We start from the raw sequence: 23,050 nt of genomic DNA on the forward strand, positions 1-23,050 counted from the left end.
GACTTCTGGAAATGCCTGATAGGGCTGGAACCTAGTTTGGTTGGGAGGCAGGAACATCTGGAGAAGTCAATACTGAAAACATACTTTAACCAAACAAAACTCGGTGTCCCTCCAGGAAGCCCTGGTGAGAGTCATTGTCTACTTTGGATCAGTAGTTACTCCCACTTCCTGTGGGAGGCTCCTGGAGGACACAGAACTCCGTGGACCCAGGAGGACACTTCAATGAACCCTCTCCATCTGTGATCCCCAAGATGCCGCTTTCTGGATGCTCCTTCCCGGGGTCTCTGTGAAGTGTTCCCAAATCCTCGTCTGTCTCTCCAAAGCTCATGATCCCTGCCCTGCAGAGCAGGCTGGCACCCTGGTCATAAAGGAGCGTCCTGGGCACCCCCAGCACTCCATCTTCTACACCAAGATCCATCAGAGTGAGTGAAGTTACACTGATTCTCTCCAAAGGACCTGTGAGCACACTAGGGACTGTGAACTGCATGTCTCAGCCCAGGCTGTTCTCACTCTGGAAAGATCCAAGTGGCAAAGTGATGCACAGATGCCCTGGCTCCTTCCTGCAGCTGAGCCGTCCAGAGATCTCTCCTAGGTCTCCACACAGGACAGCAAAATGGCTGTTCAGGTGGTAAACCCCTGACATCCCCAACCTCCTGCCCCAACACACACCCCAGCAGAAAGCTTCTTTCCTGGCTGTAAGAACAAAGCACAAAACTACAGTTGCAAAATCACAACTAGGAAGTAGAAAGAGGCAGACAGGGTTGGAGAAGGCAGGCTGGGTGAACTGGTTGACGTCCCCTGGCCTCTCTGAAGCTGAGGAAGGGCATAGGACTGACTCCCAAGGATTCCAGTCTGCGATGAGACTGAGGGGTGCCTGGGAAGTCCTAGCAGGAACTCACAGGTCAGGAACCTCAAGGCCTGCGCCAAAATGCAAGGTGAACATCACACACCCCATAGTCCCGATGCCCCTGTACTTAGTGGGCTCAGACCCTCAGCAAGTTAGACTCATATCACCATCCCACCCCCCTGATGGCAGGGGGCCCTAAAGCAAGATTGCACACATCGGACACGGAATCAGTTTCCACCACTGGCAAGCTCTTTGTACACAGCGGCGGTCAACAGCAGCTGCGATCCCTCCGCCCTGCGCCCAGTTGTCTCTCCTCCCTCCAGGTGTGCTCCTGACCCAGCAAGTCTCTCCTTCACGGTGTCCTGATGAATAGATCGTCTGGGTTTTCTTTGCCTTCTTCTTAATGGCCTGGACTATCCTCCAGCAACCCAGCTGTGCATGTCAGATAAAATGTATTGGGGTTGAATGGATTCTCACATCGCGCTGAAACGCAGCACGTAACAAAGGACCCCTGGCCACAAGATAAGCATTCCAGAAAGCTACCCGAAGGCTCTGCGAACTGCCACGCCAGCCGCGCGCTACCCAAACGTGGAGCCCACCGGCATCGGTCTACACAATTACTCCATTCTCTCTCTCCCCCTCCTCTTTAGCTTTTTCAAATATAGTTATGCAAAAGACTTCTGTTTTTAAACTCCCTGTGCAAACACAAACATTTCACAAAGCCCACGCAGATAAAATCAGCCCGGGTTGAACGTGTCCTGAACACAGAGCTCTTTTCATCGTGACCTTTCATTGTCGCCTAGAAATGGAGAAGCTGGCACTTAGAGAAATGGTAAGATTTTTTTTTTTATATTGGAAACAAAGGTGCCACCCCGCATGAAGCAGGCACACTCTCTTCAAAGGAAGAGATGTTTAAAAACTGGGGGGAAAGAAGGAGGCACACTTCCTGTTTGAGATGGATGGAGGAAGAGGAGTCGTTCAAATGTGCAATGCAACAGGTGGGCTTAAGAAACTCGGAAAAGGGTGCGTGGAAACAAACCCTGACTGCCACCGTGATATTTTAAAGAAACAACATTTGTATTTTGTTCCATCACTGAATGAAATCAGCCAAAGCCATAGGGAAAGTACATATGTTTGCAGGGAGCCCGCAGTTGACTCATTATCTCTGACTTTCTGTTCTGGTTAAAAACATCTCTCTCTTGAGCCTGCAAGCGTTCAGACCCTCACAGCTGAGGACAGATGTGGCTAGCAACGCCTTGCGAAACCAATGCCAGGAAGTGGACTGCCACCACAGGCTCGCACACCTGCAGGTGACATCACCGGCTCTACCTCACCCAGAAATCTACTAACACAGAGAAACAGGTGTCACCAACCAAAAGCTACTCTTAGAAAGCATTCGCCTCCCCAGCCTGAGGTGCAAATGGCAAGCTCCATGCTGAACTTGCACCTGCCTTCCATGTCTGGTCAGGGGCCCAGGAGGATCCTGTGCTCCCCGCTTCAATGTCTCAGGACACCTGTTCCCCACAACCCCAGGGCTCCAAATGCAGCCAGAACAAAGGCTCTGGAGAAACGTCTGAATACTGCCTTTTCCTGCCATTCAAGGAATTTTGTCTTTTCTCTTGTAGCAAAAAAGCAGTTAATACCAGTTCAGGCTTCCCTAATTTCTTGCCTCTGAAACAGCTTTCTTGGGGGGTCAGTGACCAGGTATTTAGGAAGCATTTGACATGTGTAAAGAGCACACTCAGAAACGATGCGTGCCTGGAATGTGCTTCACAACACTCCAGCAGAAGAGGACGAGGAGGAGAGAGATGAATGGACACTGTCAAAATGTTGATAATTGCAGACACTGGGAGAAAAGTCATTGGGAATCCACTTTGTTATGTTTTATTTGTTGGAAATATTCCATTAAAAAATATTTTTAAACATGTAGCAACATTTCCAGTCATTCACACTTCCCCTCCCTTCCTCCTTTGCAACAGAATCCCAGCATGATTCACGTAATCCACCCTCCTCCACAGATCTACTGGGCTTCACTCACCCAATTAGGATCATTCCAATTCCCCTCACTAGTTGTGGCCTTCAAAATGCCCAGCCAGTTTTCTCTGGACAATGAGAAATGGGGAAATCTCTTGAAGGGTTCCTAAAAATACAGTTCCCATACTGATAAAAAGTAACAAAGTAGCATATAGGAAAAGATGGATCTACCTCTTCCACTAAGTCTTATTACACCTGCATGTGATAGAAAGACCCTCAACGGCCATTTTGTGACCATGAGGGAGTCAGCCAGACAAGACTGACAGGCTGAGAGGGCTACAATTTGCAGAGAGGAAAGATCAAAGCAAGTCTGGTTGTTGAGGATGTCCCTGAGTCCCCAAATGACCACTCTGCACTGCCTCACTTCAGGAATCTCCTGCTGCTTACCAGAGCCAGCCAGGGCTTCCTGCTATAACTCAAGGCCTCCTACCTAACGCCAAATGACCCCTGGACAAAGGGAGGAGAGAGTGGAGAGCCCTGAGGCTCAGGTGGTCACTAGGTGCTCTTTGCTGCATCATCAGAGTCCTGATGAGAGCATCTGTAAAGTCTGCCGAGTCCTCTGGGTTGAGATTTCCATCCTGTGTTCCCTTAGAACCAGGGTCTTGTCTTTTATCCCACAGCACATACTTGATACCTCGCTGAGTTGGCAAGCCGTCGGGTACAGCCTGTGTCTTCTCTTGTAAAGCTGCTCTTTGGCAGGCTAGGAGCATCTTCTCCAGTGGTCTTGTGTGCATGGCTATGCCGGGTGAAGGCCGCTGTGACAACGGTGGGCTGTGGCAAGGTCTTCATTAGGCAGCTGTGTGCCTGGGACGATTCCTCCACGCCCTTGTCTCTAACAGAGTCGGCCCTCCTCGTGGGCCCGTGGCAGTGAAACCAGGACGGCTCGGGCCACTCGTTACCTAGAGAGAACACTCAGCGCCCCACATGCGCCGCTCTCTTTTCACATCAAGACTTGCTTCAAGGTCAGGGCAGCCGGTGGTGAGGGGAAGAATCACTTTCTTTTTCCATTGCTTTCAGATTTTTTTTTTCTTTTTTTAAATAACAAATATAAAAGAAAAAAGCAGATGCTCTTTTGTGAGGAATTTTCTCTCCAACACTTAGTATTTCCTTTTTCCCTAACTTCTTTCATGACAGAAGATATAGGATTAAAAACATATTCTAGGAGGTTTCCTTTCAGGCAAAACAGATTCCTTGGGGTCAATTAACTCCACTGGAAGTGAGTGTCCTGGAGCACAGGTTGATGACTTTCTCACCTGAACCCCAACTCCTGGCCATGGGAGTGGCAGATCCCAGGGAGGAGGCTGAGCAGGGACATACCTGACCTCTGACTCCTGACCCATACCTGAAGGTCAGGGACCACAGAGAGGGAAACAGAGGCTCAGAAAGCCAGGGTCCCTCTGAGATCACTTGAGGAGGGGCCACACTTTCCTGAGACTGAGCAGGGGCTTTACAGACTTAGCCAGGTGGTCAGCCTCTGTGGTCTCTGTCCCTCAACCCCCACCGTGCATCGCCTCACCACCCTTCAGTAGCTACTCAGTTGTTGCTTACAGCACCACATTTCAGAAGAAACGTCTATCGACATCACCTACCCTCCCGGCTCGGGTGCTCTACGGACATCACTTAATGGCCTTGCTGCTTGCCAACAAATAAGCAAACCACTCTAGAGGGTCAAGGTCAAATGCCTGAGTTCAAATCCCACCTGGGTCATGTGTACCTTGATGGAGAGGTGTTAGGGCTCTGCCTGGTGGAAAACAAGGAGCCAACGACAGAGGTGGGGTCTGGAATATGTGCTCTTAAAAGGAAAACTTTAGACAAATTAAATTTAGCCAACTTCATTTCAGTAAAGAAAAAAATTCATGAATAAGTCTGCACCCCAAATCTTTCAGAACACTCAGTGCCCCACATGCGCTTTACACCCAGGGAAGAAGTGACCTACAGGAACACCCTGATTGGTTGTTGTCAGCATTTGCCTTATATGATGGTACCTGGGCAGCTCTCAGCCCCTGATTGGCTGGAGGTTTGGCTGCTGTGGTTGGTTGAGACTCAGCTACTTGTTTGGAGAGTTTGCTTCTAGTTAGGTTACAGTCTGCTTACGCATCGAGTTAGGTTAAGTATGCTGTCCACAGAGAAACGCGAAGCACACCTAAGCTAGGTATGGAGGTGGTTTTAGGCTAAACGTTATTCAGGTTAACAGTACCAACGATACTTCTACCCAGTGTCTGTCTGCCAACTCCTCTTCCTCATCCAGAAGTTGCTCCAGCCCATACCGTGGAGTCCCACATGGCTGAGGTACCCTCCCCATACAAGCACCCCCCAGCCTTAGAATATTGGGTGCCACCTTCGTCAGGGCCACTGAGGCGGGCGTGATATGTTTTGCCTTCCTCAATGAGTTCTCAGCGAGTACGGGTTGAATGAACAAATTGATCTACAGTCAATTTAGCCAATTCAAAATCTCAATTGAATTTTTCTTTAAATATTTTTCCAGGATTGCATTTCATTCTCCTTTTAAGATTGAAAAGAGGAAAGGGAGAATGGAAATAGGAGTCAAGGTGAAATAACCAATGACCTTCCAGCTCTGTTGCAGCTAGTGGCTGATTAACAGGGCAGGACTTTCCTGTGAGCCTCCAATGAAAGCCAAACAGGGAGATTGGAGGGCTGGCTCCAGAGGGCAGGCTGTCCTCTTGCCAGTTTATATCTCTGTATCATTGCACCAGCAACCATAAAGGGATTCTGGGGGAGCTTTCATTTTGGAGGGGCTACCCCTCTCCATCCATTTGAATGATTAATCAAACAGGTTTGATTCCTGTTTATACCCATGAAACACCACCAGCACCATCCCCTCCCCCCAGCCAACAAATAGAACAAAAAAACATTTTAGGGGAATACTGAAAAATATTTTATCAACACAAAAACCAACACAGCATGTGAGCTTCTAAATAAAAGGTTTGATTGGGTCTATGCTGACTGAGCACATTGTGTGTGTGTGCTGCCAAGCCCCAAAGATCAAAAGAGGAGTAAACACTGTGCTGACCCCGGGAGCTCTCAGTCCAGCCGTGTGCCACCCCCACCCCAGGCACTATTCGCTGTGGGCTGGATGACTGGTGCTCTAAGTGGCTGTCCCACGCATTGCGGGACACTGACTATCCTTGACCTACTCACTAGATAGATGCCAATAGTAATGTGCTTCGAGTCAAGACAACAAATATATCACCAGATGTCCCTTACAGACAAAATCACCCCAACACAAAACCACTGGCCTAGGAGGAAGGAACATAAATACCAAGAGGAGGCACCATTGCAGGAGACCCAGCACACTGGATATAGTGAGCACCCGGGGACACGGGGCGTGGGCGGGAACAGAGCAGGGAGTGCCTCTCTGGGTGGCCCTGGAGGCTCTACCAACCTCAACAGGAAGCAAAACCTAAGTGATAAGCCACCTCAGGGAATATGAAAAGAGCTGTCTCAGCACAGTTCGGCATTGGGCTCACTGCAGGTGACGCAGAGGCTGCCCCTTCAGAGATGCCCTGCGCCCCCACAGGCTCCGCCCTGTGTGTCATGTAAAGGCTGTAGCATGTTCTTGATCGGCAGGACCTTGGAGCCACATGTGAGACAAAGTGGATTTCATACAGCAAGTTGCCAACAAGTAAGGCATGTAGTGACTGGAAGGAGGCAAAACTAGAACTTTCTGTGGCTAGTTTACCAGAGCCTCCAGTTCCTCCTTGCCAATCTAATTGTGCATCACAACTCCAGAGAGGCCCTGCAGGAGGGAGCTCAGACCAGAAGCCAGGTTTACGGCAATGTCATGGACTGTCAGCCTGTGTGCCAGGTCCGCAGCACATCAGTGTCCCTCCAGACAGAAGCTCAAGCAGGTGCTGGATGAACTGGATGAGCCCCCTGCCCGACCAACTGCAGACTCATAGGCTTGCCACCCACTGGGCCCTGCAGTGCAGCCAGCCCAGGGGACCTGGGGAAGGCAGGAGCAGTTGGTTCAAACACCGCTGGAGTCTACCCGGGCTTCCCCCTGCCTGGCCGGGCTGCCCTGGCCGCCGCCCTGACCCTGACAGCATGGCAGCCCCTTTCAACACGGTAATGAGCCTTGCTGTTGGGCTTCGTCGTCCAGCCTCATCTTCCTCTGCCCTTGGCCACTTGGTCAGCTGTAGTCAACCAAGCGGGAGTCGGGGTAACACCTGCTGCAATCGCCCAGCCAGAACACGGAGCAGCTTTCTCACTGGCGAGAGCTGTGAACAGCTGCACCCCATTCCCCGTCTCTGGGGAGAGGTCAGCAGCGAAGAGTTTTCCAGATGGATGAGATGAGCAGCGCCTCCTGGAATGTGACCTCGGGCACCTGCTCCCGCCCCACAGAGGAACAGAAGCCAAGCCTGTCACGTCCTCCCAGCACCCCCGAGGGCTCAGGGGACCCCAGACTGGAGAGCCGACTCTGGCGGCCCCTTGCATGCTCTTTGCCTGGCAGCCTGTAGGTGAAGGACAAGGTCAAATCTGACCGCCTGGGGCTGCACCACCCCAGTGAGAGGGCCTCCCTGAAGCCCCATTCCATCTGCAATGTCCACAGCTGACATAAGACGGGACTGCACCTGTGTTTACGTGGAAAGCCAACAGCTTGCCTTTGCTGAAAGTGATAAAGTGGGCAGAAACATGAACTTGAGGCCTCACCCGGGGCCCATGAGACGGGCATCATTCCAGATGCAGAGCCCGCCCCAGACACAGAGGCCCTTGGAAGACAGAACCAGAAACACGGCCTCAGACAAGGTGGCTGCACCTTGAAAAGTGGAGCTGGGGCTCCTACCTGAGCTCTCCTGGGTTCCAGTTCACTGACGTCATGTCATTACAGCAAATTTGCCCTTTTCGGGTGTCAGAGTTGGATGAGTTTGGGGGAAACGCAGGTAGTACTGTAAGCATCACAATCAAGGCTTCAAATGTCACCCAAAGTCCTCAGGCCATGTCTGGTCAGGCCCTCCGCCTGCATCTCTTCTCCTCTGTAGTTTTCCCTAATTGTCCTACAAATGGAGTCACGTGGTGTATGCCCCTCGGAGTCTGGCTTCTCTTAGCCTCGTGCCTTTTATTGCTGGTGGTGTCTGATGATGTGGGTGTCCCAGTGGGTCACCTTCCAGTTGAAGGACACTTGGGAGTGTTATCAGTGTGAGGCTGTTATGGACAGAGGTGCAATCAGCGTTTGCATACTGGTTTTTGCGTGGACAAATGTTTTCACTTCTCCTGCAGAAGCATTTAGAAGTGTAACCCCTATTGTCAGAAACTACCCAAACATCTTCCCACAGTGGCAGTGCCATTTTGCCTTCCCACCAGCAACAGGTCAGGGTGGCAGTCACTCAGCACTTCACATTGTCTGCTGGCTGGTTGTGGTCTGGAGGTGTTTCTTGGTAGGGAGAATATTAGGCTTTAAGCCATTCTAATATACAGTGTGCATAATCACCTTAATTTGCATTTCCTTAATGATTCATAATATTGGAGCATCTCTTCATGTTTTTATTTACAATCCATATATCTTATTTAATGAAGTATCAGCTGAGGCATTTCTGCCCATTTATTAAGTTGGGCTGTCTGGTTTTCCTGGTACAGCTGTGAGAGTTATATACATTATGGATACAACTCTTTTATCAGATCTGTATTGTGCAACTATTTTCCCCCAATTTGTGGCTTGTCGTGTCATTGCTTAGCAGTGTTTCTCAAAGAGTAGATGTTTTTAATTTGGATAAAATAACATTTTTACTAACTTTTTCCTTTATAGTTGGTGCTTTCTGTGTCTGAAGGAACCTTTGCCTTACCCAAGTTCATCAAGACTCTTTCTTACGTTTTTTTTTCTAGAAGGTTTTCAGTTTTAGGTTTTAAGTTTAGGCCCTGATCCCTGCGTGTCCATTGCTATACAAGTTCTTAAAAACTTGGTAAGGGTCTTACGTACATAAATGTCTCATTGACCTGTATGTCTCACCTTTCCCCAATACAGCACTGAATTGATTACTGTAGCTTTATAGCAGGTCTCGAAAATAGGTCCTGTACATCTAGTTCTTTTCCTTTTCGAGATTGCTTTGGCTGGTCTAGTACTTTTGCCTTGACAAATGTTTTAACTGACTTGTCAATGTCTGCACTAGGATCTAAATTTGAAGGGTGTTGAATCTCGAGATCAATTTGATTTGAGCACCTTATTCTTCTAAAAGTAAACGGGTCATTCTTCAGGAAGATATCATAAAAGAAAGACCTCCTCTGCGACCCTCCCAGGCCCACAACATTCACGTAAGTGGCCTTAGCTGCAGCCACGTGCTGATGTGCAGGGGCCTGTATGGAGCGGGCCCTGCAGTCGGCCTTTCCCCCTGCTGCCAGCAGTAAAGAAGAGGTGGAGTCAGATCTGACTCTGACACCTGACAAGGGAAAGGAGGGGGTTCCCAATCAATCTTGGGAAAGGAGGTGACATCCCAGGGTCCACAGGAGGGTGAGTGGGAGTTCACTGACGTGGAACAGAGTAGGGAAGTACATTTTCCAAAGGCAATAGCAAGATCAGGTGGTGGGGACAGGAAGCTTGGTATGAGGTGGGAATGGGGGCTCGAATGCCAGGCGAAAGCCCAGGACTCTGATCTCTGGGTGTGGAAGCTGTAGGGCTTCAGAGTGGAAGGATATGATCAGATCTGAGAAAGTCCCCGTTCTTGGCAGGCCAAAGATCCCCTGGAGCTCACCCTGTTGAGTATGGCAGTGAGGAATGGCCATAGCTTGAGGAATGGCCGAGTGGTCAGACCAGAAAGTTCCTAAAGGACAAGGCCGCTCTCCTGGTAAGAGACATGGGGTTACAGGAAGACCAGAGGGGCACAGGGAGACACGTCCATCTACTCCCTCACTCCCCCAGGCCCTGAAGAGCACCTGTACTCTGCAGGCACACCCACAGCCCCATGCCGAGGTCCAAAGTGACACAAGCAATGTAACCTCAGCCTTCAAGGGTCTCATTAAGTAAGACCATGGGACTTGGACACTCTGAGTATTTATGGTCTGCCATTTGGGGGCAATATTTATCTTTAAAATGCAACCTTCCAAAAAGATGGCTTTGCTTCTAAGATTATTTAAGGTTAATAATTTCTTGGCAACTCTGTACAAATCTGGTCAGAGCCTCATTGTAAAGTTTGGAAGAGAGACAGATGGAACAGTCAACCAGAGCGCCAGTGACAGAGACATCTATTCCCTGGAAGGGGAAAAAAGGGCAGAACGACATTTTTGTTTATTTTTACAAAATTTGGAGAACAAGAGTCTCCCCCAGCTGTCTCCACAAGATCAAACCAGCTGCAAATGGGAGTCGCTAGGTATCTGCCAACACTTGACCTCAAACTCCAATAGGCCCCATGGCCCTGCTTCTGTCTTTCCCCCCCTTTACGTTTCAGGATGACAATCCCATTTGTTTCTTGATGCCGCCTGTTCCTTCAATAAGCTCTCTGATTCATTTGCCAACTTCAAACTCCACTTCTAATCTAAGTCAGAACACAAGAGTCCACGACCCCTTCCCTTCTTCCTGGGCCATCTGGGCTCATTCAGAACACACACACACACACACACACACACACACACACACACACGTGGTCTTGGGGTGACAGCTTAATCACAGGTCCTCAAGTTCCTCATGAGGACGTGGCCACAACAGTACCAGTCAGGGACCGCCAAACTGCATGTAGACACACTCCCGCTTCTCTGGGGGTCCCCAGTTCTCCCTCCCCCTGCAGCTCCTGGGGCACTGGAAGCCTCAAAGGGAGGTGGCACCTATGACTTCAGTGTCAGGTTTGGACAGACCTCAGTGGAGACCAAATGGGCTTTTCTTAGGACCTGTGAGAAACCAGCAAGGACCGCTCCTGGGTGCTGTCCACAAGTCACACCCTGCGGACTTCCATTGAACTAAAGCCACCGAATGGAAAATCTGCTTCCTTCCTCATTCACTAAAGAAAGACAACGAACAGAAGCATCCTGTTATGGGTAGTTCTCTCATCTTGTCCCCGACTTTCATGAGCTTTTCTAAGAAATATGGGCATAAGCAGCAGGTGTGAAAATTCCACACTGCTGGTTTACGTGGCCAGAGAAGGAGAGCTAAGGTGAGATGCCCCCTCTGGCCCATTTCCTCGTTCCTTATCACCCCAGGGGTACCACCAGGAGGGACTGTGTTTCCTCAGGCAGGAAGAACAGTTAACTCTTTCAATCTTGTAGAAAAAGAAAAAAAAAACAAAACAAAATACACCCACATAGTGGGGAAATTGTTCCCCACTGTGTGGGCGGTGGAGCCCCAAGAGCTGTTATCTGCAAAGGGCACTTCTGGGGGTTACCCAGCTGTCACCACTGTGTGGATTCCACCCGAAAACCTCAAGCCAAACAGTGGGGAATGAGCATCAAGAGGCAATTTTCCACTCTGCGAAAATGACTTGACTTCACAAAAATAAATTTAAAAGGCAGGATAATAAATGGTGCACAGTGGGATCTGGTATGAAATTCACTGTCAGTCACGGCTGACGCTCTTCTTGCTTCCTGTGTTTATGCTGTCTGAATATGACCATGGTGGCCTCACTTCCAGACCCTTCAGTACTCTACCTGCACCAGATCTCAGGGTCTCAATGACACTCACACGATATCACCCCCCAACACACACATCTCTCTCTCTCTCTCTCTCTCTCTCTCTCTCTCTCTCACACACACACACACACACACACACACACACACACACACACACACTGCTGAACCAGGCAGACAGAACTGGAATAGCTGGTCTAGCAGGAGTTGCCAGTTTCTGGGGCAGAAGTGGGAGGAGGTATGTGTGCAGGGTTTCCTAACCCTGAACACTGTTCACTTTAACAAGGAAGATCGCACCCCTGCACATGCACGGGCATGTACAAGGCAGCCCTGGGGCCTCAAGCCCCACGGCTGCCAAGCAAGGGCCCCTCTTGCTCTGGGGTAGCTCTGCCCCCATTCCACCCTACGTCTGTAGCAGCCTGAGGGTGCTGCCTGCTCATCAAGATCAAGATCAAGATTCTGGAGACTCTTTCCCCTCCTGTCACACTCAGCTCCTTTAAGACCCCCAAATCCACTCCTCTGCAAAAGTTAGTTCTGTCATTCTAGAACCACATTTGCCTCCTCCCTTTTCCCCACCTCCACCTCCTTCTATTCTAGAGGTCAATTGGGGTTGTCTCCATCATTACTCTTGGCCCTGGCCCTTCAGTTAGAATTTTGGAAACAGATCTGGTGATTCAAACCCCAAGTCCCAAACCTGTCTTCCAGAAGTAACCTTCCTCACACGAAGAAGACCTAGGAAGCTCTCAATCTCAGCATCTGGACTCTGGGTAAACATGACAAGGAAATGGGAACCATTTCTCAATAGCAAGCATGAACCTTTGAGTGACCTGGAACTGTGTAAGCATAAGGCACAATGCCATTTTAAGAAGTAATCAAAAGGAAAACAGCATGGCTACTCCTCAAAAGACTAAACTTAGAATTACCCTAGGATCCCGAATCCCACTCTGGTATCAGTGAAAAGAGGGACTCAAACAGGTATTTCCACACCCATGCTCACAGTGGCCAAATGGCAGGAATAACCCAAGCACCCACTGATGGATAATGAGAAAACAAACATGATACATACGTACAATGGAATTCACTCACCTTCAAAAGGAAGGAGACTCTCACACATGCTACGACATGGTCAGGTCTTGAAGACACTATGCTAACTGAAACAAGCTAACGAACTTGGACAAATACTTATGATTCCATCAATGTGAGGTGCCTAGGGTAGGTGAATTCACAGAGATAGAAAGTAGAATATGGTGGCAGGGAATGAGAAGACAGAGAAAAGGGAAAGGGGACATTGAGTTATAGTTTGGTACGACAAAAAAAATTTCTGGAAAGGAATAATGGTGTTGATTACACAAAAATGTGAATGTACATTTTGCCACTGAAGTATAATACTTAAAAATGGTTAAAATTATGCTATCATTTCAATGTGCCCCTTTCAAGATTCAGGTGTTGAAACTTAGTGGCCAATGTTAGTATTAAGAGGCAGGGTCTTTAAGATGTGATTAGCCCATGAGGGTTCTTCCATATGAATGGAATTAAGGACCTTATTAAAAAAAAGTTGCACTAGTGTTGGGCTATCTTGTTCTTCCTCCTTCTGTCATGTGAGGACACCATGTTGCTCCCTCCAGAGAATGTGCCATCTTGGAAGTCTGCCATCTTGGAAGTCCACCATCTTGGAAGTCCGCCATCTTGGAAGTCCACCATCTTGGAAGTCTGCCATCTTGGAAGTCCACCATCTTGGAAGTAAGGAGCAGCCCTCACTACACTCTGAATCTGCTTGAACCTTAACCTTGGCTTCCCCAGAACTGTGGGAAATACTTTTCTCTTTATAAATTACCCTATCTATAGCATTTTGCTATAGCAGCATAAACAGACTAAGACAAATGTTAAGCTTATTTTGCCAAAAACAAACAAAAGGAGAGAAGTTTCAGTTACTACAAAAAGTGAAGGAGACTTGTAAAGAAGGGACTTAACTAGAAACTCTTATCCTTCATCTTCTTCTTCCTGAATGAGGGGAGAAGTAGGTGGCAGGCTCACATCAGAGGGCCAGAAGAGCCACTACCAGGCAACAGTGGCCTGCAGGCTTCTGAGAGAAAAGGCCAATTCCTCCTATACCCACAAAGAAAAGGTGGGACAAAGGACATGGAGAAGGAAGGGCAGATGGCACAGGCCTGACCCACAGATGGCTCTTCAGGGACACCTCCACAAGTGACATCAATTCCTGGCAATTGAGGAGTTCCCAAAGGTGGGTTTCCTCCCCACCACAAACTCACAGATGCCTCAGGACTTCCTAGAGTTTTAAAATAAGAATTCTTTCTACTTCAGAAACAATTTTCGTAGAACACATCCTTTGGTAATGAATGCCCTCCATGTCTCCATATTATTGAGGATGTCAGGCCTCAGACAGGTCAAGGGCTCAGTAGCCCTCCGCATCGTGGCTTGTGTGCGTCAGACAGCTTTGCTTTGACAGAAGCCCAGCCAAGCTCCAAAGTCATCTCTGAGCTACTACAATCACTTTCTACTCATTTTTTCTGTTCCCAAAGCCCTCCGATTCATGCAGGTGACACAGCTGCCTTTGTGACTGCTCACTCTAGAGGAAAAGGGTGGTTGGAGACCACTTCCTCTAAGGAGCCTTGGCTCATTTACCTCCCATGTGTCCTCTCGAGTCCTCCCGTATGCCTGCTCTGCTTCCTTAACGAATAAGCAGCTTGCAGCAAGAATGGTGTCTCAAGTTCTCACCAGTGCTCCAGATAGCCTCTGGCATTCGTTCAGCCTGGGTGGCAGACTGCACCTTCCACAGGGGCCACTGGGACCTCCTGCCCCACATGCTCCAAAGTCATCAGCTCCCTTAGCTAAGAGGAAAGGTCTCCACTTCCTCTCTTAGAATACAGGCAGTGGGGGGCAGGGGCTACAGCTCCATCCAATGCAATAAGGTGATGCTTTGTGACTTCTCAGACTGGGTCACAGAAAGGAGGCAGCTTCCACCTGCCCCTCTCTCTTTCTGGGACACTCAGAGACAGTCAACCACTGTGCCGTGAGGAAGCCGGGCCAGCCCATGCGGAGAGCAGCAGAGGCCCAGCCACAGCCAGCGTCTCCCATCAGGCACGTGAGTGAACCAGACTTTGGATAACGGGGTTCTCCGCCCTCCAGCCTCCAGCAGAGGCTCCAGACTGTGAGGCAGGGTGAGCCACCTCTAGGGCGCGTCAGACCTTGGGCCACAGAGCACATGAGCATGACACAAGCTTAGTGACCAGGCAGTCACAGCGACAGGAGCAGGCTCTATGACTTTAGCCACAAGAGGAGCAATTCCAAATCCCTAAGCTCTCTGAAAAATGGCTTGTCAGCTGTCACCAGCTCCTTCACTATAAGGCAGAGGCTTGACATGGTGGGCCTCGGGGCCACTGTCCTCTCATGCCTGCCACTAAGATGGCCAAGACTTTCAGAGTCATACCACCTGCACTCAGGCCTTAAAGGAGCCTGACACAGCCTCAGAGCTTTTTCTATAATATACACTTTCCACCACAGCCCCCAGGATAGGTACATCCAGGTAGGAAGTAAGAGAGGATCAGAGAGGGTAGGGAATTTTCCCAAGACAAACTGGAGAGCAGATTGTAGAGCCTAAGACGAGACAGACAGGCAAATGTCCAAAAACACTCGGCTGGTGAGAGGCAGAGAGAACGGGGCGAACCCGGGTGCTACCGACCCCCTTGACAGCCAGTGGCTGTTGGCCAACTGATCTCTTGACAGAGTGTCATGAAGGAAATGCCTCAAACCAGGGAGGTTGATGCACACACCAGGGACCAACCTGAGGACTCAGAATTGAAATTTCCCTCCGTGTTCCCAAGTCTGAAGTCTGAAGCAACATCAGGACCCCAAGGTTGGGCAGGGAAGTGCCCACAGGGCCCTGAGGGCTGCACACCTTCCTCTGCTCACCAGAGCCGACTCTTGGCTCCTGCAGGCCACGGCTCACAATGTCCACTTCTCTGCGCAGCCTTCTGACCACTGTCTCCCCACCACATTGCTCAATGAGGTCATGCTGCTCTGGGGAAAGAGGAACCAAAGCAGAAGGTCCATGACAACTTGGCAACCCCCGGGCAGCATGCTCCTTCCAGAGCTCAGCAGCACCTCCAGCCCCAGGAGGAGGCAGAGCCAGCCACGCCCAGTGGAGGGCAAGGAGACAGTCTCCCTTCCGAGGGAAGACCAGGTTCAGCCAGGGCAGGCCTCTCCACCACGCACAGGGAGCTGGTGGCAACATGAATGACTTCAAGCCTCCCCTCTGGGTTCTGGAGGGGAGACAAATCTCTGCCATCGGCCTAGTCGTGACAAGAGCAGGGACAAAGGCCCCAGGCAGCCTGCCCCTCTCCAGCTTTGCCCTGCTCTGCCATCTTACCCAATCCTAAACCGCAGGGACCAAAGACCTTCAGCCTGGCAAAGTGCGAACGAGAAGGCTTTATTCTCAAGCCACCTATAGACTGAGTTTCCACACAGCCATGACTCTCCACAGAGCCACAGGAAAGCAACCTAGGCATCTCGGAAGGAGCCCTGTCTCGAGCGCCATCTTGGCTTTCTTAGAGGAGGGGCACCTTTGGCTCCTGCCTTGAAAAGGGCTGCTCCCTTCCTTGACCGAGCCCAAGAAAAATCAGCCTCTCCTGCCCTCTCCCTCTCCCCGCCCCCTCACCTTTCTCATTCTGGAGCAGTCCACATTTAGAACACTCTAGAAAAAGAGCCTCTTGACAGTTGCTGAGAGAACACTTCCGACCCCTTGCCCCAGAATGACACACCAGGTATCCCATCAGCTTTGGGGTCCTGCGTCCACGCCACATCTGCTCAGGCACCTTCTCCCGCAGCAGCCTGGCTATGTGACAGGGAATGGCAGGCCTCTGCAGGACAATGTGCTCCCACAGGTGCAGGGATCGTGCACACCGCAGACCTAGAAACACAGGTAACTGAGGGCGCCGGACACACTACCCTAAGAGGTGGCACCTTGGAGAAAATAACAGAAGAGGAAGGTGGCTCTCACGTTCCCACCCTTCCCCTGAAGCAGGTGGTAAAGCTGTCTTGGATGGGGCCCTGCTAGGACCTGGCAGAGCATCTGGATGTCGGAAGACACAGGAACAGGGAAGAAACTGAGCAAACAGGAAGCCAAGGTGCCCTGTTATTACCATCAGATCACACCCACTTTCCAACGTTGTCCCCACTTCCTTATGAAGGCTCCTGCGTCATCCATTAAGTACCTGGTAGGCCCCCTCCCATTACCTGTCTGCCATTGTGTGGCTCAGCCATGAGCCTATGATGGGTAGGGGAAGACATTTCTTTGCCCCTGCACAATCATGAGCTTCTATGAGGCAGCTTCTTCCTCAGGCCCTGGAAATGTCTGACATGAACACTTTTCCTCCCACGCACTCATCCCAGGAGTCCAAGGCCAGGCCGGCCCTCTGCCTTCTCATATCTGCACAGAGCCAGGGTCTGTCTCTCTGGGTCTCAGTGATTATCTGATTCCACATTTAAATTTAAACCATGCATACAGTTTGTTACAGGCATTTTAGGAGGTGAACTTGTAACCCTCTGGGTTGTTTGTGGAGAGTTTGTGACAATGTCCCTTGAGCCCTAAGCCTTTACCCAAAGGTGGTTCTTGGGGAGGCCATGAGCACAGTTTGTCAGCACTGCCTGTCGCCCTTCATTGGGGTTGGCTCTTACTTTAATTCAGTGTATAATACATGCTGATGCTTGCAAACAGGAAAGAGTTCATTTTAAAATGCCCGTTTGTGGTAGGAGAGTGCATTAGATAGTACAAGCATTTTCATAAACTTGATGCAGTTGAGACCAAAGTAGAAATACTGCAGCAAGATGAAAATGGAGGCTTTTTGCCACTGCCAGACGTGGCAAGACAAGAGGAAGAGGCCCCGTGGGGACGGGGCAGGGGCTCGCCTAGCCTGGCCTGGCCTGGCCTCACACGCAGGGCACCTCTGATTTTGGTTATTACTCTTAGGCAGGTGACATTACTCAGAAACCACTTCTGCCTGTGTCCCTGCTGTGGAGCTTCCCATTTTTGTGTTTTAACAGAAATGTTCCACCTACCACCAGTTTTGCATAGAGTCCTTATTCTTCTGAATAGCAATTTGCTCTTACCAATTAAGCAGCTAGGACAATTTCATCAGTGCCATTAACATCATGGAAGAGCAGCCACCAAAAATAAACTCATAAACCCTAGGACTGGAACAAATTAAAAGCTCCAAACTCGTAAGCACATTTCTTTAAAAATAAATAAATAAATAAATAAATAAAGCTTTACCTGTGGCTATAGCGAATGGCTATGGTCAACCCAAGCTGTAATGAAGAAGAGAAAGAAGCATAAATTAGTTAATATCAAGGACATGTTGATTCACAAGAAAATTAACTCAATACAGTCAAATATTTCTTAAAAGATTCCTAAAATGCTCTGTTGCTGACACTTCATAAATAGCACATTTAATGATAGATCTTTAGTTTCGACTTTGCTTTTAAGTGATCATTGTGTTTTGAAAAGGTCTTAAAGAAGCCTAAAATATTTCCTTATGGGTTAAACAGAAGGTGTCCTTCATCAGGAAAGACTTCCCGAACGGGGCTCTTTCAGCTCTGCGTCAGCAGTGGAAGGACTGGAGGCAGCCTGTGGCTAACTGCAAGGTTTACATTGGGGCAGCAAAACCACCAGGGGACCCCTCACTGCCTCCTAGCCCCAGGAACATCAGTGGGGTCCAGGCCACCAAGGAGATGGGCCCCCCTGGGAAAGGTCCAACTCAAGACCCAGCCCTGGGCGCAACAAAAAAACTGAGCCTGAAATGCTAAGGTGACGTCAAGAGCCCATGCAGGCCACTGCAGAACACAGCAGCAACTGCAGGCTGAGGTGAAGCTGTGACTTCCTCTTTTCTCTGTAGGGAGGGTCATGGAAACCTCCTAAGCAAATGTGGGGGGTCAAATGCTAAAGCCTGGGCCACAGCTAGTTCACACAAGGTTGACGATAGATTCTGAGACTTTGAGCCTCAATTTCCCCATCTGTACAATGACCAAATAATTAACTTCTCACAAGAAATGTAAGCATGAAGCAACTTTTCTGCATTGGTGTGTGTGTGTGTGTGTGTGTGTGTGCCAATCCCCAACAGATAAGGAAAACTCTACAAATATTTATTTAGCTATTGCTATTAGCACAAATATAGGCAAAACTTTAATTATGAAATGCCGCAGTCTGGCTGCAACAAAATAACCAGGGGGTGAGGAACAACTTGTATACGTTGATACAGCAGGAGTGGGAGCCGTTTATTGTAGGACAGGAGGGATACATATACATTCCACACAGCTTATCTTCATTAACATAAACTAGATACAGCAGTCAATAAGGAATCTCCACACTTAATGGCTTGCTGGAGTTACTTCACAAACCACTCCCTCTGGCAAAATGCCAGGTGCCATCCAGACTTGTTTACAGACTCTAACAATGAAAATGTTTCAAAATTTAATTATTCCACTTGTTTTTAGAACTTTAAAAGTATTTCACCATGGAACAAGCGATCATCACTGCCCAACAAGCTTTATTCACATAGGAGCCTCACAGACCTGTCCAACTGTCGCACTAGGAACTTAAAGCTCACAGCAATTAAGAGCCCAAGGTTGTCTATAATATCATTTCTTTGCAAAAGGTCTAAGTTGCACCTTGAAATCCCCAAATATCATTTGTGGTGTCCTTGATATCCCCCTGCGGCGGGGGGTATGTTTATGGCACTGAATGATACAAGATGTCAGGCGGGACCCCAGGCAGGGGGCGGCTGGGACAGGCAGGGCAGAGAGAAGAGGAGGGAGAACAAAGTAAAAGTTGAGGTAAGAAAGTCCAACATTATGGTCCAGTGGGACAAACGGCAGAGTCCCCGGATGTTGTTGGGCTGGCTCAGCTCCATAAAGACTCCCCGAGTGTTATCACTGCAGGCACCCAAAACGCAAGCACCAACCAAGGTGAGCCACCGAGAACCAAGGAGATCACACTTAAGTTTACAAAAATAATGTGCAAAAGTGAAAGCCTGGAAGAACACATCCAGTTGATTTCATAGCACACTCGCCTGAATGTATTCCATTATCTATCTCAATTATGCAAGGAATTGGTTTTCTTTGAGATTTCAGCAAATAGAAGAGAAAGATGCCTCAGGGACTGAAGAAGAGGAGGAAATTACTTTGGGAAAGAAAGAAAAGCTGAAACTGTAGCCAGAGAGGTCAGGATGAGCAATTTGCAGATTTTACATGCTGCGTCACTTTACATTTCCTGGGGTTAGAAAGTTCTGGCTTACAGTTGGGCTAATTATAAGATAATTTTACTGACTGAATATTTTGATAAGCTTTGGAGTACAGTTTAATGGGTGGCTTTTCCACAGTTGAAAGATAAGCCCATGCTGGAGCAGGGAGAGGAAATGAGGGTGGGAGGGGAAGAATTAGAAAAGCAGAGAAAGTGATCCTGGGGCAGCTGAGCTGCAGAAAGGGGCTGGGAGGTAAGTCTTTGGCAAAGGTGAATTTCAATGAAGCATTTTTATTCATCTTTTCCTGGCTTCTGAATCAAACATATCTGATTTTATTGTTGCTTTCAAAAGAACGCCTTTATACGGACAGCACTGTGAATCATGGAAACTCCAGTGGACAGGGTCAGTTCACACCCAAGGCCAGACCAATCGAACGCCTCTGAAGCCCTCAGTGTGTGCAGGCCGTGCTAGGGACCAGGACCGTGGGGCACAGGCAAAAGGCCCTGGGGCTACACTGGAAACAACTGGACGTGGGCCAGAACAGGAGATTTCAATGGTCATTCTGAACATGGCTGAAACTACACATAGAAAGCACTGATCCAACCAGACAGCCCTGAAAAGGGTTGGAACAGTACAGGAAAGTTCTTGCGGGTCTCGCTTTGAAATCACAGACCCAACAGGCTGATGAGGCAGTGCTGTCCTCTGAATGGTGAGAGGAGGAGCCTGAGCCTGCTGTCTCATTCCCACAGAGGAAAAGGAGAGGGGAGGTCTCTGAGCTCTGGACCTTGGCAAACCCAGGGGAAGGCAACTGCGTGACCTGCTGAGAGAGGAATCAGAGACGATGTTCCCATGGCATTCAGAACAGCATCCGCCTCTCTGAGGCCCTTCACCCTGCTAAGACGCACCAGCAGCTCAGAAATGCCCTTAAGTCTAGCGCACAGGCACACAGGCACATTCACACACGTGTGCAGCATCTGCTTGTACACACTCGTGTGCAGGTGCACACTTACACATACACACCTCCATACTTGAACATGTGCACACTGTTGTAGTGCACATGTGCAACATGCTTGTTCATATGCATACACGTGCATGCATGTTCTTGCTCACATGGGCAGGTACCATCACACGGGGCACACAGGTTCACACGTACACACTCACAGGATGTGCATTTACTTGCTTATGCATATGCCTCAATACTGTGGCATTCCCAGCCGCCCTTGCAGCCCCTCAGACAAAGGGAGGCCTCAGACAATTGACCCCTTTGTTGCTGGTCTCAGCAGGGACCCCGGAGAGGGGAGAGAGGCCGCGGTTGACCCCTGACCCCAGCCCAGCCAGGCTGAGGCCCAGGGACGGGAGGTCAGCGGAGTTGCTGCCCTCCCTGGGGAAGCCCCCTCAGGGCCTATGCAAGTGTTGCCAGAACACACGTAACCAACAGCAACGCCGAGTTCTTCTTTTTTAGATTTACACAATTTGTTAGTCACAAAATTAAATCACAGTTTAATGGCAAAGAAAGAGTAATTTAGCATTTCTCAAAATCTCCACCAGCTACAAAACCCCTTTTCCTGCTGCTTCAGGCTGAAAATGCTCCTTTTCTGGAACAGCTGGCCGAGGCAGCTGTTTTGTATCAAGTCGGAGGGTTTTCGTAAGGCCCAGGGAGCTCAGACAACAGGCAGCCCTTCCTGCATTAAAGGGTAATCTGAGAATAATTTGCCATAAAACACCCAGAAGTGCTCCAGCTGGGGCCAGATACTGAGAAAGCACCATGCAGACGATGCAGATCTTGTAAAATAATAATAATAATTTTTAGAAACACATTTTTGAAACATTATAAATTTTTCTTAAAGAAAGGAATGATTTAAAGGATCACAGAAAGCAGCCAGGAAATTCCCTTTCATGTCCATGGATGGCCACTGAGCGCCTCTTCCACAACAACTGCTGATCCCTGTGCAGCTGGGCACTGGCTGCATGCTCGAGATTCTCTCTCTCTCTTTCTCTCTCTCTCTCTGTTATACACACACACACACACACACACACACACACACAGACTGACCAGCCATCAGGTGAGGGGAGAGACTCCAGGAAGTGCCGGCCCCACAGTCACCCAGCTGCTAAGTGCAGCTCTGAGTCCAGAACTCCCCAGACCAGGGTGGCACACCGGGGCCCCAGGACCCATGCTGCAAGGGCTTCAGGGCTGTGACCAGAGCCAGGTCCTTCCTCAGCCACCAACCAGCCACTCTCCTCTGGCACTCCCGGTTCTTCAAGAAATGCTAGCAACCAGGGGGATTATTACAAAAACTCCCACATTTTAAACTACTTTGAATATTTTTCAAATACCATTTGAGCCAAACAAAACATGTCCGTGGGATTCAGCCAAGGGGGCCACCCGTCTGCAACCTTGCCGGGAGTCTCTGTGCAGCCAGGCACCCCCGCCTCACCCCCAGGGTGTTCAGAGCCTCAAACCTGAACTCACTCGCTGGTGACAAATCTGGAAAGAGCCATCATGTTCCTTGTAGGGCTTTTCCCTTTCCTCCTTATGGGAGTTTTTTTTTTTTATACTTTTATTTTTTTCTTTTCAAGGGTCTAAATATTACAATATCACAAAATAAACACAATAAGGAATTTTGTTATTTATTTTTTTCTGCATTTCTTAAACTGCTTCTTCCCTGCCTTTTACAGAAAACAAACATGAAGGGGAGGAGATGCAGCGCGCACCCCAAACAGAGCCCCAGTGTGAGGAGCACGCCATGCACACACAGCCACCGTGTGGAAAGACACACAGACAGAGCATGGCACGAAGAGAAGACGGCACTCACTGTGGCCATAGCGTGGACAGAGCCTCATGGGAGCAGAGCCACAGCAGAGACAGTCTCCCACGCAGATCCACGGAGGAGCAGAGTCCCCTGCTCAGAGCCACACGGCAGACAGAATCTGACATGGATAGAGACACCGCGCAGGGAAAGTCCACACAGCCAGCACCTGGACATGTCAACCTCCAGGTCAGGTGGACAGGGAGAAAGAGCCCCACAGAGCAGAGGTCTTGAGCCCCTTCCTACTGTCCTTGCTTCGCCCTCCTGCTGAGCCAGGACACCCCATGCCACCGGCACAGCACCCTCCAGGGCGTCTTCCCCTCGCACCACCCCAGGTCTCCCTGACCCTCTGTGCCTGACTCAGAAGCCTCCTTATGCCCTCCAGAGCTCCCTCACCCCCAGCCTGGGGTCTTCCTTATGCTCTCATGGTTTCCACTGATAAGCTAACTCGCTAAGAGATGCTGGTGGCCAGCGTCCGGGAGCTGTGTGGTCAGGGCCCCTGCCCTCCTCTACCTCTGCCTCCTCACTGTGGAATGAGC

The 23,050-nt window shown here is 49.5% G+C and overlaps 1 protein-coding gene across 1 annotated transcript in view; it reads right to left on the reverse strand.

Annotated features, from left to right (window-relative positions):
- Positions 1 to 23,050, reverse strand: part of LOC144249603 (acyl-coenzyme A oxidase-like protein) — a 296,617-nt gene that overhangs the window by 174,960 nt on the left and 98,607 nt on the right. The window contains exon 10 of the mRNA XM_077791725.1: positions 17,736 to 17,770. Within this exon, the coding sequence (XP_077647851.1) occupies positions 17,736 to 17,770 (35 nt within the window). The remainder of the gene's footprint in view (positions 1 to 17,735; positions 17,771 to 23,050) is intronic.

Source organism: Urocitellus parryii, chromosome 12 (assembly GCF_045843805.1).
Source record: "Urocitellus parryii isolate mUroPar1 chromosome 12, mUroPar1.hap1, whole genome shotgun sequence".
Classification (NCBI taxonomy): Eukaryota; Metazoa; Chordata; class Mammalia; order Rodentia; family Sciuridae; genus Urocitellus; species Urocitellus parryii.